This window comes from Bufo bufo, chromosome 1 (assembly GCF_905171765.1).
Source record: "Bufo bufo chromosome 1, aBufBuf1.1, whole genome shotgun sequence".
In the NCBI taxonomy this organism is placed as follows: domain Eukaryota; kingdom Metazoa; phylum Chordata; class Amphibia; order Anura; family Bufonidae; genus Bufo; species Bufo bufo.
Window position 1 is genome coordinate 133,383,260 of NC_053389.1, and position 17,388 is coordinate 133,400,647.

A 17,388-nucleotide genomic window follows, 5' to 3' on the forward strand; every position below is an offset into this window, starting at 1 on the left:
TAGTTTATTGCATGGTAGAGATTTGGGGTTCCTCCTGCTCTTACAAGTTAGTTTGATATACTTTTCTATGGCCATCTGATAATCCAGAATATTTGCTAGTCCCACATACACCTGTTAATGTTAGATAAAAGGACTTTTCCCTGTAATTATTTATGATGTGACAATGCCTCTACGTGTGTTTTGTTCTGCACCTCTGTTAGAAATGTAAAGCTTTGGACACACGGATTGTGTAACTTCACTTTGCTCCTATTTTGTGCATCATGGTAGAACATAGAAAGGACCTTCTTCTTCCCTATTCACAGGACAGGGATATGTATCTGATCAGCTGGGGTCTGACCACTAGGGCCTCTGCAGCTCAGGAAAATGGAGGCCCGTGTTCCCCCATAAGAATGGAGCAGCAGACAGAAGTAGAAGCACTTGGCTATCTCTAGCAGCCCCATGCAGCGGTAACGCACATGCACGGGGGAACACATGCACCCTTTCTCATGATTGGTGGACACCCCAGCTGTAAAACCCACATTGGCCAGACATTTCGTTGTTGTAAAGGTCCATTTATTGGGAATGAATGTTCTTCTAAAAGCTTGTTCAAGATAAGCAGCCCGAGTAAAAGGTACCACCGATCACCCCTTGAACAAGCACTCATTCACTGGGTGAAAGAATTGTTCTTGTGGACACAGAAATCATCTTGCCCACAAACAGATTTACTAATGTGCCTGTGGCGACAATCTGTCTAAATAGTGGCACAATTTAGTGCAGCTAGAATTTCAACACTTTACTTTCCCGAAAAGGATGTGGCTCTACAGGAAAGAGGGTTTCTCCTAAGATGTGCCACAATACGGTCTCAAGGTAAGCCAATAGTTAGTACAGAGTTAGGCCGAATGCACACGGCCGTGTTCCGCAGCCGTGAGCGGTCCGTGGTAGCCCGGCCTGGATTCCTGCTGAGAGCAGGAGCGCACGGCGTCATTGGTTGCTATGACGCCGTGTGCTTCGTGCCGCCGCTGCACTACAGTAATACACTGGTATGATCTATACGAGTGTATGACTAACCTCCGGCACTCCAGCTGTGGTGAAACTACGACTCCCAGCATGCTCCATTCATTTCTAAAACAGCCAAGCAAGTGTGCATCTTGGGAGTTGTAGTTTTACCACAATTGGAGTACCGGAGGTTAGTCATCACAGTTCTATAGTAATAGTAAATCTGCCCCCTGTATGGTGACGAGCTATGTAAAACATATGGTTGTGTGCATGAGGTCTTACATCTCATGCAAAGGAACGTGCGTGGCCCATGCCCGTATTGCGGTACAGAGCGAAGACACAGAACCGAACCACTAAGAAGCGCTTCCGTCTGGTTTCGGTCCGTGGCTCCGCACTGCAAAAAAATTGAACATGTTCTTATTTTTTTGCGGTGCAGACTGAAAATTACGGATGACATCCATGTGACGTCAGTGTTGCATCCTTTTTTTTTGCAGATCCATTGTTACAATGCCTGATTTTGTCTGCAAAGAATAGGACATGTTCTATCTTTTTTGCAGGGTTATGGAATGGACGCTGTCTGCATTTTTCGCGGACCCATTGAAATTAATAGGTCTGCATCCTATCCGCAAAAGATGTGGATCGGATGCGGACTAAAAATACGTTCACGTGATATGTCTCTGAACTGGCCACAGGTCAGGTACATAAAATAGCTATAGGTAGAATGTTATATGTTGCTAGAAAGTTAATCGCTCTGCATTGGATACAGACAGCGCCGCCAATCCTAGGCGAATTCCTAAGTGCGGTTGACACGATGCTGAGTTATGAACGGATGGTATATCAGAAGCGTGGATGCCCAGCGAAATTTGGAAAATTATGGGATTTATGGCTGTCGTTTCGACGTCTGAATGGGAATGTTTAAAAATGTGCCTTTGTACTTTGCAGGTTAGGGAGGGGGGGGGGGGGGGGGGGGGGTCGGTTGGGTACTTAATTACTACACATAGGCTGATATCCTTTTTGTTATTAGCCTTATAGACAGTATATTTCTATGTCATCCTTGTTTAAAATGTGTTAAAATGTGTATTTACACTGTAAAATGTTTAATAAAAAAGATCTGATTTTAAAAAAAATACGTTCACGTGAATCGGACCCGTAGAGGAAAGCTCAGTTCCTGGTCTATATTGAAGAACCCTCCACCCATATGCTGATTAGGCAAGCTAGGAGTTATACTTCGACAAGAGCCAGAGATCACTGGACTGGGCTATTCTGATCGTACCAACCAATTAACCCATTTCCAGGCATCTTTTAACACAATCAAGAAGTGGTTCGTTTCTGTACCCCACAATCGACTCTGAAATACTCTGTGCTACTGGTGGAGAAGAAAAACATATAAACATGGCTTGGATCGAGTAGAAATGTGTAAAGTGATATAATTTATTTTACGGTCGGTATAATGTTACTATTTACACATGCAGAATGGCTATTAGTACAACATATACATTTATTATATACAGACAAACTAAAATCTTTTACCGCTGTGTAATCACGGGCTGAAGATCCAGGGCCCAAGTCCGACAGTAAAAGTGAACTTTATTCAGAAAAAACTGAAATCAAAACTATACATGAGCAGCGATTCCAGTGAACTGTGTTAAAAAAAAATCCTTAAAAAGTATTCGGAGATTTGATTGTCTGCAGAAAAGCACAGGGGAGGGGGCCGTACTGCAGGCCGGGCAAGGTGCCGACCATAACTGTTATTTCTGACTGAATTCCCTCTTAAAGTGAAAACTATTGTAATTCTGAAAATACTTGCGTTACTTATCTTATACAGAACCGAGTTACTGGTTTGGTTCTCCATTCACAGCCAAAGTTAAATTGAAAATTGTGCTGATTTCCTGTTACCACACAGCATGCCGTTCCAGCAGTCTGTTTCTAGGGGCAACCAGCAGAATTTTTCGAAAAAAACTGCTCTGGATGGGAATAGAGAAGACCAGAAAAAAAAAAAAAAACTTAAATTCTGAGCAAAATCAGTTCAGCAAAGGATCTGCAATCAGTCAGTTTTATAATGAGGTATAGATAGAAATATGAAATGTTAAAAATGGACTTGAGTAATGTCCAAGGTAGTTAATAAAATCATAACGTTGTAAATGACAGATTGGACTCCAATGTGCATCCTTCATGGCAGAAATTAGAGGCTGAATTAGCAGCTTGTGCTGCAACTGATCCACATTGGAATTAGTCTTGTTAACCATGGTCATTGAACGAGGCTAAGGCCTCCTGCGCACGGCCGTTGTGTGCCCGTGGCCGTATTGCAGCCCACATACGGCGGGGCCGCAATACATGAGCACTGGCCCGTGTGCACTCCGCATCACGGATGCGAAATGGAACAGAGTGCTTCCGTGGTGTTTTTGTCCATGCCTCCGCACTGCAAAAAAAATAGAACTTGTTCTATTTTTTTGCGGTGCGGACGGATCACGGACCCATTCAAGTTGAATGGGTCTCGATCCGTCCCGGCCACCGCAAACACGGTGCCCGTGCATTGGGGACCGCAAATTGCGGTCCCCAATGAATGAACCCGACCCACAACGGCTGTGTGCAAGAGGCCAAATCCTCACGTTTCTACTCTGCCATGCTGCTTACCCTTCCACTGCGCTGTCAGAAACTGCTGTACATGTAAACATGGGTAAGGAAACGCCATTCACATGCATAAGCACAGATATACGTGGACATAAAGGGGCCCCTTTGACACTAGTGAGTTTTCAGCGCGGGTGCAATGCCTGACATGAACGCATAGCGCCTGCACTGAATCCTGACCCATTCATTTCAATGAGTCTGTGTACATGAGCGTTGTTTTTCCCGCATCACTTCTGCGTGAAAATCGCAGCATGTTCTATATTCTGCGTTTTTCACGCAGCCCTGGCCCCATAGAAGTGAATGGGGCTGCGTGAAAAACGCATTGCATCCGCAAGCAACTGCGGGTGCGATGCGTTTTTCACTGATGGTTGCTGAGAGATGTTGTTTGTAAACCTTCAGTTTTTTTTTTATCAAGCGCATGAAAAACACATTACACCGCCGCGGAAAAAACTGAACACTATTGCAGACAAAACTGACTGAACTTGCTTGCAAAATGGTGCGAGTTTTACTGAACACATCCGGAGCCAATCCGTATCATCTGTGTGAAAGAGGCCTTAGGATCTACAACATGCGTTAGATGCTAAAAAAGACCCGCTGACATGCTGCATTGGAGCTGCAGTCATCAGCTAATTACACTAAACTCCGTGCTGAAAAAGTCACTTCCGAACCGCACCAAGAAATTCGACAAGCCAAGGGTAGGTTCACTGCTGCCGGAGTTCACCGGATACTGTCATTTACCGCCGGACCCATTATGTTTCTGGCACGAGTGCAGTTTCATCCGGACAAAAACTGGCAGTAGCCCAGCACCCCCGTTATATTCACTGGGGTCCAGCATAAGGCAATATCCTGCCAGGCCTGATCCGGTGATCCCTGGCAGGCTGTTCTCTGCTGCAGCAGCTAAACGGAGGTGTGAACCTACCCATAGATTTTTCTTCTACCATGTCTCAGTTGTATCATACTGCGTAACGTGGTCATAGCCACAATCTGATGTCAGTACACGTCCTTGATTTCTAGGTATAACGCCAGCCTGGCAGCGTGGTAACAGTACCAGGATGTATTATATCACTGCTAGCTGTAGAGCAGAGCAGTGGTATCCTGTGCATTTCTCCACTACCAGAATGCTTAACAATAATTTGAATAAATGTGTTTTATGGAATTATTTATGCAATTCTCTAATATGCAAAAGTAGTTTCACCTGAGCAAACACGAGCCCCCCATCCCATTATTTATGAATGTATAATCTACATCTGCTTAACACTGAATTCTCCACAGGCGCGGTCTGGGCACGATGGTCATAGTAGTGCTACAGCATAGCCACCCCCTTATACCCGCTGCTAAACTGATGGGACCACTCCTCGTGTATTAGGGTTAGGGTGCTGGCATATAGGTACATGTAATCCTATCTGTTCACAGTGCTCCATGTCCTACCTTGCAGTAGGACTTGACATAACTGGACTACAGGACAGCCATGCCAGAATGTCCTTACCACAGCAGTAGAGGAAAGTTACCATAATTGTATTCATGCGCCAGGATGTGACCTGCATCACCCATGAAGGCCCTGCCCATCTCAGGGCACAGCTTATAACCATAGCACATGTTTTGGAAAGTTGCTCTTAATTAATCTACTCATTAGTTTCACAATCTGTCCTCTCATGTATGCCCATCATGTGAACACTACAATGCCACTGGGGTTATTATATGGGCGCATGTTAGCATCCACATCACAGCCACAATACCCAGAATATTCTGCCAATCGACCGTATGTATTTTCCAGTCCGCAAAAAATACAGATGACATCCGTGTGCATTCCATACTTTGCGGAGCAGAACAGCTGGCCCCTAATAGAACAGTACTATCCATGTCCGACTGTCCGTTATGAGGACAATAATAAGCAATGTTCTATTTTTTGCGGAACGGACATACGGAAACGGAACGCACACGGAGTAATTTCCATTTTTTTTGCCGACCCATTGAAATGAATGGTTCCGCATACGGTCCGCCAAAAAATATAAAAAATGGAATGGACATGGAAAGAAAATACGTTTGTGTGCATGAGCCCTAATACAAATAACTTGCACCAGAAGAAAAACACCATAAAAAGGTAAAATTCTACATCAGACCCTGTGGATGCTTAGACATGTAATGCAGCGGTCACTCTTTGGTCTCTGTACCCACCCACATGTGGTTATGCCAGGCTATGGTCATTACAGGGGAAAAGAAAAAGACAAAAACCTGATCATTACCAGTAATGTTAGCAGAATCACCAAAAAGGTTTTGTAGAGGGCCGTGTACCAGGAGATGTTACCAGTTCTGATTAATACTGTTCGGCAGTTTGCATGGCGAGGATACATACAAGAGGAACTGAGCTGGATGAGGCAAATCAAAGGACAGTTGCACCCACAAGAACGCATTAAAGGGGTGTCCCAAAATGTATCATCTCATCACATCCACAGGATAGGTGCCTGACTGATGGCGATTCATCTCTATGGTATTGATAAGGATTAGCATTACACACTGCTTCTTGTCAGCAGTCCAACACAGATGAATGATGTGGCCGTGCACATGCGGCTCCTCCATTTTAGTGAGTAGTGGGAGATCCAGACCTTTTCACCTATCCTGTGCCCAGGGGATATGTTTGAAGGGCATCTGCCAGTAGATTTGTACCTATGACACTGGCTGACCTGTTACATGTGCACTTGACAGCTGAAGGCACTTGTGTTGGTCCCATGTTCATATGTGCCCGCATTGCTGAGAAAATGATGATTTAATACATGCAAATGAGCCTCTAGGAGCAACAGGGGCGTTACCATTACTCCTAGAGGCTCTGCTCTCTGGAACCGACAGGGCCTGACTCCTCCTTAGGTCTCGTGCTGCACCATGCACTTTAGTGTGCGGCACAGGTGCAGTACAGAAGAAAGTATCTTTCCTGTATTGCACCTGTGCCAAATACTGTAGTGCACAGTGCAGCGTGAGACGTCAGGACCAGGCGTGATAACATTTACACTGCCTGTCCCCGTCAAAGTGCAGAGAGAGCAGAGCCTCTAGGTGTAATGGTAACGCCCCTGTTGCTCCTAGAGGCTCATTTGCATATATTAAAACATCATTTTTCTCAGCAATGTGGACACATATGAACATGGGACCAACACAGATGCCTTCAGCTGCCAAGCGCACATGTAACAGGTCAGCCAGTGTCATAGGTACAAATCTGCTGACGGATGTCCTTTAAAGGGGTTTTCCAGGCTCCTCCTGGTATTCATTAAGTATTTTCAGGATAAGTCATCAATTTCCAGTCCGTGCAGAGTTGTGCTGCAGTAACTACACTCCGCTTCTACCTCCAGTGCTGAACGCTGATCGGTATGGGTGCAGAGAGTCAGACCATGGTGGATACTGATGACCTATCCTTAGGATATTTCATCAATGTCAGGCGCCTAGAAAACCCTTTGTGGTCAATAACATTTTTATTGCAGAGGCCTCCTGCTCTTTCCACATCCCTCGGTGGCTACGTCCTGTGCTGCAGCATTCTGCGCACAAATCTGTCAAGCTTTATAGTAAATAAAATGAATCACTGCAATATCTTACACCCAACAGAATCAGCAGCAGGTGCTGAGAGCAGAGAACGGCAGACGGGCCCCTATTAGAGTGGCCGTTGCCTGCACAGCCTAGCAGCTGGGGGGGACTGTTTTTGCAAAACTTAGAAGGGGTCACAGCGCTCAGGATTCGTGGGAGACCCAGAAGTTGAGCCCCTACCACACATTGACGGTATAGCCTAGGGAATAACCCTTTACCTACCATTTACATATTATTTCCCTGCACAATCGTATTCCCATTCTCTCACGGCAAGTACACCAGCACCATTCACTTGAATGAAGCGGTGTTGATGTTCCCTGCACATTGAATGGCCAGAAGCATAGCTGTAATCAGAAAGGGTGTGTGATCTTTGGGGGGGAAGGGTCTATGATGTGATGGCATATACAAAAGGAGTACCCCCTCTAAATCCAATCCAAATGTGATATTATGCAATAATTGAACACAACCTGTTTTTCGCTTAGAGAAGAGTTACACCAGGTCTACGCTAGGTTCAGGTCTGAGGGATGTATATAGACAGTGCACAGAATGGCCACTAGACGTGAAGAGCCATGGGTGCATCGTGTCGGCCACGTCCCCCGGACTGAGGCGTGGTCACTTGTGCCTGTAGAGCTGACGTGTAACGTCCATGCATATGAATGATCTAGATAGAAGAATGAGTTTCATTCATACAGACCAATGTCCTTTAAATAGTTTATATATAAAATGTTCTGTAAAAAAAAAAAAAAGTTGTTACCCCTCCCTGTATTATATAGGATTCCAGAAAGGACTATTCAGACCATTAAAGTTCGAACCCCCCCTCCCAAAAATAAAATAAATCTGCTCCATGTGGACTGAATCTTCATAGCCCTTAAATGAATCCTCACGATTTAAAGAAAAGGACTGTAAGTTCGGCTTCTAATCGTTCTCTGCCTCATGTGCTGGTCTCTAGGAGAGAAGCTGCCACGTGAATCCTCAGTGCAGGAAGTGCGTCACCATGTGCTGTACCGCCACCTTATGGCTCCACCTTGACTCCGCCTATAAACGGCAAGCCTGTGGGAACATTCCTCTTATAATCTACGTACTCCTGCCCAAAGAAGTGAATTAGCGAAAATTCCTCCTCCTCGACTCGCTCACGAAAAAACCTCCAGGATGCCAGAGTGTAGCCAAATAGGCAGACTGGATTACACAGCAGAACCTGCAAAATGCAAGAGAATTGTAGATAAAAACTAAAAATAATATATACGTTACTGGTTATATTTTTCTCTATAATGTGCAGTATTATTTTCTAAATTATATTCCTGTACATAGGAGGCAGTATTATAGTAGTTATATTCTTGTACACAGGAGCAGTATTATAGTAGTTATATTCCTGTACATAGGAGGCAGTATTATAGTAGTTATATTCCTGTACATAGGAGGCAGTATATTAGTAGTTATAGTATTGTACATGAAAAGCTATACTATAGTAGTTATATTATTATACACAGGGGAAGTATATTAGTTTGTGTCCCTAGGGTAGTATTGTGCAACCTGCATTTATCATGGTCTTTACCGTATAACTAAGCAATAATTACTGTAACATTAATGTTTTTAATAGCTGTAAGGGAAATTGCAGGTTACAGGAAACCACTGTATTATTAGTTAATTACAGGAAACTCACATTACAAATGGAGATGTTTCATTCCTAGACATCAATAAAACAATACATAGGTAGAGTGGTCCGGAAACGCTGACACTGAACTTGTAGCTGTGAATGGTGCACTCTTGACGGTCACCAGATAATAAGCTCGTCACATGCTGCCTGGCTGCTGGGACTCCCAGAGATCAGTTGTAATCTGTGGGGAAACCTGGCAGCAAGTGTGCAATTGCCCTGCAGAGCCTCCATGGGATAAATGAAGCATCACACAGCTCCCATAGAAACGAAGGGACCGTCTTTGTAATGCAGGGGGTCAACAACCTCCGGCACTTCAGCTGCTGTGAAATTACAACTCCCAGCATACACGCCCGGCTTGGATGCACTTGTAACTCCCATAGAAGTTAATAGAGCATCCTGGGAGTTGTAGTTTCAGAAAAGCTGGCGTGCCGGAGGTTGCTGAACCCTGGTGCAATGCATGAACACCCTTTCAAGACGCTCCCTGACAATGGTTTAGCCTACAGCAATCTTATGTGTATCAGGGCTCATTCATACAACCGTATATTTGAGACTGCATCTCTTCTGCAATCTTGCGAAACAGATATGGACCCATTCATTTCAATGGGGCTGCAAAAGATGTTGACAGCACACCGTGTGTTGTCCGCATCCGTACTTCTGCTCCGTGGCTCTGCAAAAAAGATAGAATATTTCCTATTCTTGTCCACAAATCATTAGGCTGGCCATTCCGTTCCGCAAAATGCACAAGGTCAGTATCCGCGTTTTGCAATTTTCAGACTAAAAAACACATACAGTCGTGTCAATGAGCCCTTAGTCAGCTTTCCATAGTGACCAAATGTGATATTATACAAAGCTTTAATCCAAAACAACCCGTATTTCCCTTAGAGAAGAGGCACAGGCTGGTATAACACATCAGGGGTTAACAACAAGCTTTTACCTGGGTCCCAATGCTCCAGTAGAACCAGCCTACATAGGACGGGTGCCTGAACCAGGCGTAAACACCACTGGTCACCAGAGTGTGCGTTTCAGATTTCTCATTTTGTACAATGTGATTGAAATTGGATCCGGCTGTGAGCATGGCAGATTTCCTCAGGGCCTCCCCGAAGAGAACCATGAACAGCCCGATGACGCTCAGCCACGTGATCTGCTTCATTTCTGCAAAACAGGATAGAGGAGAGCCGTCAGGATAGAGAAGAGCACCGACAAACCACGGGACTGAGGGACGATTATTTCTGTGGGGATTTGTCATGTCGTGTTGCATTTAAAGGATATTTAGATTTTTTTATGCTCCAGTGTATATGAAATATAAAACTACTCTTAAAGGCTATGGAAACCTTTGAGGACATTTGTTTTAGTAGTACTGCATTTTATTTATTTTGGGCTAAACATAATTTTTGGTCTTAAAAATGTTCAAGTTTGTCTACTCCACAGCCAATCCGGCAGATCTGTTCTGTATCGTACTTTCCTAACTGCCTATAAACATTCATTTTCGTTAAATTCTTATTAAAATGATCATGTAAGTTAAAGGGGTATTCCAGCTATGGCAAACTATCCCTCACTAGTAGGACCCTCGCCAATATAATAGTTATCCCCTTTATAGGAGTATTTATGATTTGTCACCAGTTCAGAGATAAGGGCTACCAATCTTGTTGTCAGAGCAGCTCCGACAGAGTCACTGAAGAGAAGCACCAGTCTGCAGATGCACTGAAAGTGAAAGCTGTAGAGGACAAACTGTTGAAATTTTTTAATAAACTCCAATTGAAAAAAATAATTTAAAAAAATTCTAGCGCAAAGTACAATGCAATCATATATTAAAAAAGTCCCGGAGCCTTTGATTATAGAGAACATGCCAGCTCTCCTGACGTGTTCTTTAGCAGATGCTTGCATTTCTTTTCTTAGAATTCATTGTTGTGATATCCCTCCTGGAAATGTGTAAAATCATTGAGTACTGGGCATTACCTAATCCCTCTGTCAACAGGGTGTGTCCCTACACAGGAACACTGCCAGTACTGACTGGACATAGACTGTAAGAGCCCACCACTGACAAGGGGAACAGGGAGTCCCAATTCTTAATTTAGTCATACATCTTCAGCCAGAATAACCGAGGTAGGGAACAATAAAAAGAGAGTTTGAAGAAAGGTTCTTAAAAATTGTTATTTCAAGCGAAATATAAAAATAAAATAAAAAAATCACTACAACAGGCACGTTGGGAAACTTGATCATTCCTCTTAAAGGGGTTATCCAAGACTTATAATGACCCTCCATATGCCCAGGCCCCTCACACAGATTGTATGTACCTCGCTCCCCAGCACCCGCGATGCTAGGGAGGCTCATCCCCAAGCCGGCATCAGATGCGACACTGGTGCCGGGGAGCGAGGAAAGTACAATCTGTGTGCAGGGCCCTGGCATATGGTGGGGGGGAAAAGGGGGGAAAGAGACATTATAGGTCTTGGATAACCCCTTTAAATGAACCAAATAGGACAGCTGACTGGCTATCGTTTAGTGTATGCAGCTCACATGCAGAACTATGATCACAGACTGCACACAAACCCTGTGTAGCCTGACCCTGCAGCCATATGGTACTCCATCCACTCTACTACCATCTGGAGGGTCACATTATACACACACACACACACAAGCTTTTGTCAGCAGATCCAGGCGGTTTTAGGTTTATCCAGATGCAGAATACAGGCTGCCGTAAACAGTGCCAGTAGTTTGCCGACAGACCTAACATATGACTCTGCAGGTCAGTTCCCAACCTAACAAGGACACTAACCTGGATAAATGGTTTGCTCTATAGCGAATTCTACCCAGGAGGAGATGGCGGCCAGTGTATATTCCAGACTGTGGTTCAGCAGGAAGGAGTCCAGAGACAGGCTCTTAGGGTTGTTCAACGCAGTTATTAAATATTCGGAGTAGTGGAAGAATGAGAGCGAGCACATGTACCTGGAAACGAGAGACAGGCAGAGGGCGAAAAATCAGAAGAATTTCAGCTTTAAACTTTTTTTTTTTAAAAAGGTGCCTGGCAAAGGGGCTAATTTATACATTGGTCTTAAAGGGGTCCTATACTGTTAACCATTCCTGGCAGGTCTCTAGGAAAAGTCAAGTGTGTTCAGTGGCGTCTCACATAGAAATGTGTCACTTTGGCTTTTAGCACAGGGGTCTCTGGGCATATTACTTCCCCACTGATTGTTAGGCAAGGAGATCCATAGGCTAAAAGGTAAAGCGAGAAGGCACTCAAGAAAATAAAAATGTTTAGGGCCACTTTTAGTTATTGATGGGGTCAAAGCTCATAGACCCTCCATTATTATGATCTGAAATGTCAGGATATTTTCAAACTGTAGGGTCACTTAAGTGTAAATTAAAGGGGACATGTCACTAGATTTGAGGCTCTAAAACACTAGCATGTTCTTAAAGGTATTTTTTTTAGGATTTAATCCCTTTTTAATGAGCCCCCGTAGCTTCTCATACTTAGGCCAGACACAGACGAGTGAGTACAATGGGAGAAAATTGCTGATCTAAAAGGCATTACAATGATTTATAAGGCTGTGTGTCCCTGCGAGACCTGGAACGTGCTAAATTACACTAACAGCATTATGTCAGTGTAATTCAATAGATTTCAGGTCTCACAGAGACACACAGCCTTATAAATCATTGTAATGCCATGCAATCCTGTTGGAGCAGAGGTCAGAACAGGAACTCACACTGCCACAAGCTTCTCACACTTAACTCGCTCATCTGTGTCTGGAGTTAAAGGGGTTGTCTCACTTTAGCAAACGGCACAAAATTAATACAAGCCACTTACTAATGTATGGCGATTGTCCATATTGCCTCCTTTGCTGGCTTGGTTCATTTTTCCATCCCATTATACACTGCTCAGACCCATGGGTTATGACCACCCTGTAATTCAGCAGTGCACACTATAGGAGAAGGCGCTGGCCGGGAGTGCGCATAGGCGGCTGCTTTTTCCTATAGTGTGCAGGCACATCCACCGCCGCTGGCTCATAGGGTGGTCATAACCCCTGGATACAAGCAACGTATAATGTAATGGCAAAGGAGGCAATACGGACAATCACAATACATTAATATTATTTTTCTCTACATGATAAATGCCATTTGTTGAAGTGACAACGACTTTAATACAAAAATCATACCGACCTGCTCCCCACTGCTCCTGTCCAGCTCCATTTCAGCAAAGTTCTGGCCGTGGTACACATGTGCTGCTACAGCCAATGACAGGGCTCAGCTTAGATGTGTCCCAAAGCGGAACGCCACTGCTGGGTCATGTGCCGCTTGGAGAAACTCTACTGCTGAGGCTAGTCAACGGCACACGTGAACCCATCTGTAACCCAACTGGAAGTAAACAAGCTGGGGACCAGAAGATTTGGCGCATGGAGCTAATTCTTTTATTAGGTACCACATGCCAGGGGGGCTAATTAAAAAGGGACCGAATCCTGGGAAACCCCTTCATACAGCTGGTTTTCTCTTTGTAACCAGCCAGCCCTGGACATTTTAGTAAAATAATTCTTCTATTACCCAAGATAATTCCGGCAGCATTGGGTGCATGTGAAGCTAAGAACCGTACGCTTTGCCTCATTGCGCATGTAACACGCACTGGACTGTCCTCGGATTCATCTGCACTGCCGGCACCCAAAGCTCTCAGACTTGTTAATATACAGTAGACTGAAGTTACAGATCTAGAGCTTGAGGCTGCACTACTGAGAGATTCTAATCACATCACGTTCCCTTCTGACATCTGTCAGCACATTTGGTGACTTTATGTGGATCCAAACCACCAAAGACATCAATGTCTACACATGGCTGCCACTCTCCAGGCCAGGTCTCTGAGTCCACATACAGCCTCCATAATGCTGCTGCTCCCGACAGACACTTGAAGCGGTGACGGCCTCGGAATCTGTCAGCAGTTCAGGCCTGGGGCCCGTTTCAAGAGATTAGAGCTTCAGACCAGAAGTTATTAGGAAGTTTTTTTTTCCAAATATTTGTGGTTTAGGGCTCATTCAGACAGCCGTATGCTATCCGCAAAAATGCAGATCCGTTTTTTTGCGGATTAAAGGCTGACCCATTCACTTCTATGGGGCCCTTTTCTATTCCACGGTTCCGCAAAACAAATGAAACATGTCCTATACTTGTCTGTGAAAATCAGGACATGGCCCCATTGAAGTTTAGGGGTCTACAAAAATAAGGATAGCATTCAGTATTTTTGCGGACAGCATACGGCCGTCTGAATGAGCCCTTACTTTAAGACAAGCTACATTCTGCCATTTAAAGAGAACCTGTCACCTCTCCTGACATGCCTGTTTTAATAGCTTCATGCATTCCCCATGTAATACCAATTCTGGAGCGTCTATTCTTATGGCTCTATGTACCATTCCTGTATTATTTGTACTAGAAGTTATAAATGAATTGCTATTAGCCTTCAGTAAGGGTACAGAGGGGAGGTAACCAGTTGGGGGGGGGGGGGGGGTCCCTGCACAGTCAGACAATGGCAGAACTGATTGGATAGAGTCAGTCTGTGCAGGGACACCCCCCCCCCCCCCCCCCCAACTTGTTACCTCCCCTCTGTGCCCTTACTGCAGACTGCTAGCAATTCATTCATAACTTCTAGTAGAAATAATAAAGGGATGGCACAACATAGAGCCATAAGAATAGATGCTCCAGAATTGTTATTACATGGGGAATGCATGAAGCTGTTAAAACAGGCATGTCAGGAGAGGTGACAGGTCCTCTTTAGAGGCCTATACACGGCATCCTGCTCTCAGCCTGAATGACAAGGTAAGTGATCGATCGTTATTACTTACCACCCAAAGTGCCTCCATGGTGACTGGGTGATGCTCACCAATAAGCCACAACCAAACGCAAAGCCTAATAAGGCAGCTCGGATGGCGACCTGCGGGCACAGATAACAGTAGTGATATCAGATGATGTGATCACAAGTGACATGCTCCCGACCCCCACTGCTCTGCTGTCAGCTGCTCTTAATTTGATCGCTGGAATCCTCTTAGCTGAAATCTCTTCGGTGCTGACCTGAACACTAAAAAGCCAGCACTTAGAGGGGATGTCCAGATGGCTATATGTTCTATTACGGCACACGGACATCATAGAGCAGGAGGAGGGGGTGTTAAACCTTCTACAAGTCAGAGCAGAAACACGCTGAAGGCCCTGGAGGATTCACCACCACCATGCAATACATTCTCAGGGCTCATGCAAACTACCACAATTGGTCCGGAAAACACGGTCCATGGGTCGTCTACATCTCCTGGGTCATCCGCAGATCCCCTGATGAACAGACTGCATCACAGTAATTTATGATACAATCAGTTCATATCTGATTGTGGGGCTACTGTACTGTACTCACGATGTCAGCACCGTACATCAGAGACCATCAGAAATTACTATCATACAGTCAGGGGAGCAGCGGTCGGCCTGGGAGACGCGGCCGACACACGGACGGCATTTCCCGGGCTGATCACATGTTATAAGCCCTTACTCATTGATTTTAATGGGAGATTCAAACAGCTGAACCCGGAAAATCGGAGGACCTCGGTGGGCCACCCCTAGACCAGCTGAGCTCCCACAATGCACTGCTCTCTTGGAAGGGAATAAAATATCAAATTATTAAAAACCAAGATGAAGAGCAAAAGATCTATCAAACCCTGTATGAAGATTTAAAGGATTTGCCCACTGAGGACCATCCTCCGATTCTGGGAAAGGAGGGTTAACTGGCAACGTGGCTGCCATTACAGCTTTTATAAGAGGTTGTCACCCAAACTGCCGTCTAGATCTGTAGTGTATATAGCCCCCCTTACATAGAGAGATAGATTCAGGAGTCTGGTGACTACCAGGAAACATGTTGAAAAGAGGAAGAAGATGACTCAGGTGCCCCCATTTTCTTGATTGGTGGAGGTCCCTGCTTTCATCCATCAGAAAAGTATCACTTATCTTGCAAATAAGTGATAGGTTTCAATTGTGGGTCGACTCCTTTCAGCTTCGCAAAAAGTGGAGATGCCCTTTAAGCCCCACAACGGTGGCTGTGATAGAAAGTAATGCTCTGCCTTTAGGAACACTGTAACATGGAGTCCACCATGAGGAGTAGCTGTCTACAGTCCCACTATGCCAGCCCAGAGGGCCCCCCTCCACGTGCCCCTGCCTTCCTCCCGTCCATGCTGTACCTGGTAGAGATGAGCCCGGTAGAGCAGCAGTAGGATCCCGTTCACAAGGGCTACAAACACGAGCAGCGTTATCCTCCCCGGCGGGCTGCCCAGCAGAGTCTCCCCCGGCTCCGTGTACCTGCTGGTGATGAACGGCAGCCAGATGACCGACACCCCGAGCAAGAAACTCAGCAAACTCACTCTGCCCTCCACTATCAGCCCATTGCCGGCCATCTTGGAGGAGGCAAAGAGGAACCCGGCCGCGCACTTCCGGTCCTCTCTCTGACTTGGAAGACGCAAACTAGGAGGTGATCGGACAGAGGGAGCGACACCTGCTGGTTGGATTTTGGTAGTGCAGCGCTGTTCTATTCTACAGGATATGTTGCGGTGAATGATTTTCCAGCCCAAAAAACTAATAAAATGCAAAAAAAGACCAGTTTACTGTCATTGAATGGGAACTTAGAGAGGTGTAACTTGAAACTCCCGTGTTCCAAACCAATAATAATAGCTACTAATGTCTTACTCTGTGTGATCCTTACATGACAGGGCAGTTTCTAGTCAGTAACAGTAAGCAGAGGTATTGAAAATGTAGGCATCAGTGTCGGACTGGGGTGCTTAAGGCCCACCAGTAAAATTTATTTTGGGAGCCCACCGTATGGATACATTCAAATATTACCAGCAGCAAGATGCTACCAGATGATTGATTTTAGGGGTTCCTGCAGCAGCTCTGAGAAGGTAGGTCCTGGAGAAGAGGATACTGGCAGCTTTCCTCTATACCTAGAAGTCATCTCAGCTCTGAGAAGGTAGGTCCTGGAGAAGAGGACACTGGCAGCTTTCCTCTATACCTAGAAGTCATCTCAGCTCTGAGAAGGTAGGTCCTGGAGAAGAGGATACTGGCAGCTTTCCTCTATACCTAGAAGTCATCTCAGCTCTGAGAAGGTAGGTCCTGGAGAAGAGGACACTGGCAGCTTTCCTCTATACCTAGAAGTCATCTCAGCTCTGAGAAGGTAGGTCCTGGAGAAGAGGATACTGGCAGCTTTCCCCTATACCTAGAAGTCATCTCAGCTCTGAGAATGTAGGTCCTGGAGAAGAGGACACTGGCAGCTTTCCCCTATACCTATAAGTCATCTCAGCTCTGAGACGGTAAGTCCTGGAGAAGAGGACACTGGCAGCTTTCCTCTATACCTAGAAGTCATCTCAGCTCTGAGAAGGTAGGTCCTGGAGAAGAGGACACTGGCAGCTTTCCTCTATACCTAGAAGTCATCTCAGCTCTGAGAAGGTAGGTCCTGGAGAAGAGGACACTGGCAGCTTTCCCCTATACCTAGAAGTCATCTCAGCTCTGAGAAGGTAAGTCCTGGAGAAGAGGACACTGGCAGCTTTCCCCTATACCTAGAAGTC

General features: G+C 45.2%; 2 protein-coding genes across 3 annotated transcripts in view; one reads left to right on the top strand and one right to left on the bottom strand.

Moving 5' to 3' along the window:
- RNF207 (ring finger protein 207) overlaps positions 1 to 17,388 on the top strand; it is a 291,616-nt gene that overhangs the window by 189,437 nt on the left and 84,791 nt on the right. The gene's annotated exons all lie outside the window — the stretch shown is intronic.
- Positions 7,598 to 16,239, bottom strand: ICMT (isoprenylcysteine carboxyl methyltransferase). Its single transcript, XM_040429626.1, has 5 exons — positions 16,012 to 16,239; positions 14,641 to 14,729; positions 11,598 to 11,767; positions 9,759 to 9,976; positions 7,598 to 8,365 (listed from the first exon to the last, which is right to left on the bottom strand). The coding sequence occupies exons 1-5, from the start codon at positions 16,222 to 16,224 to the stop codon at positions 8,183 to 8,185; spliced, it is 873 nt and encodes a 290-aa protein (XP_040285560.1). The 5' UTR covers positions 16,225 to 16,239; the 3' UTR covers positions 7,598 to 8,182.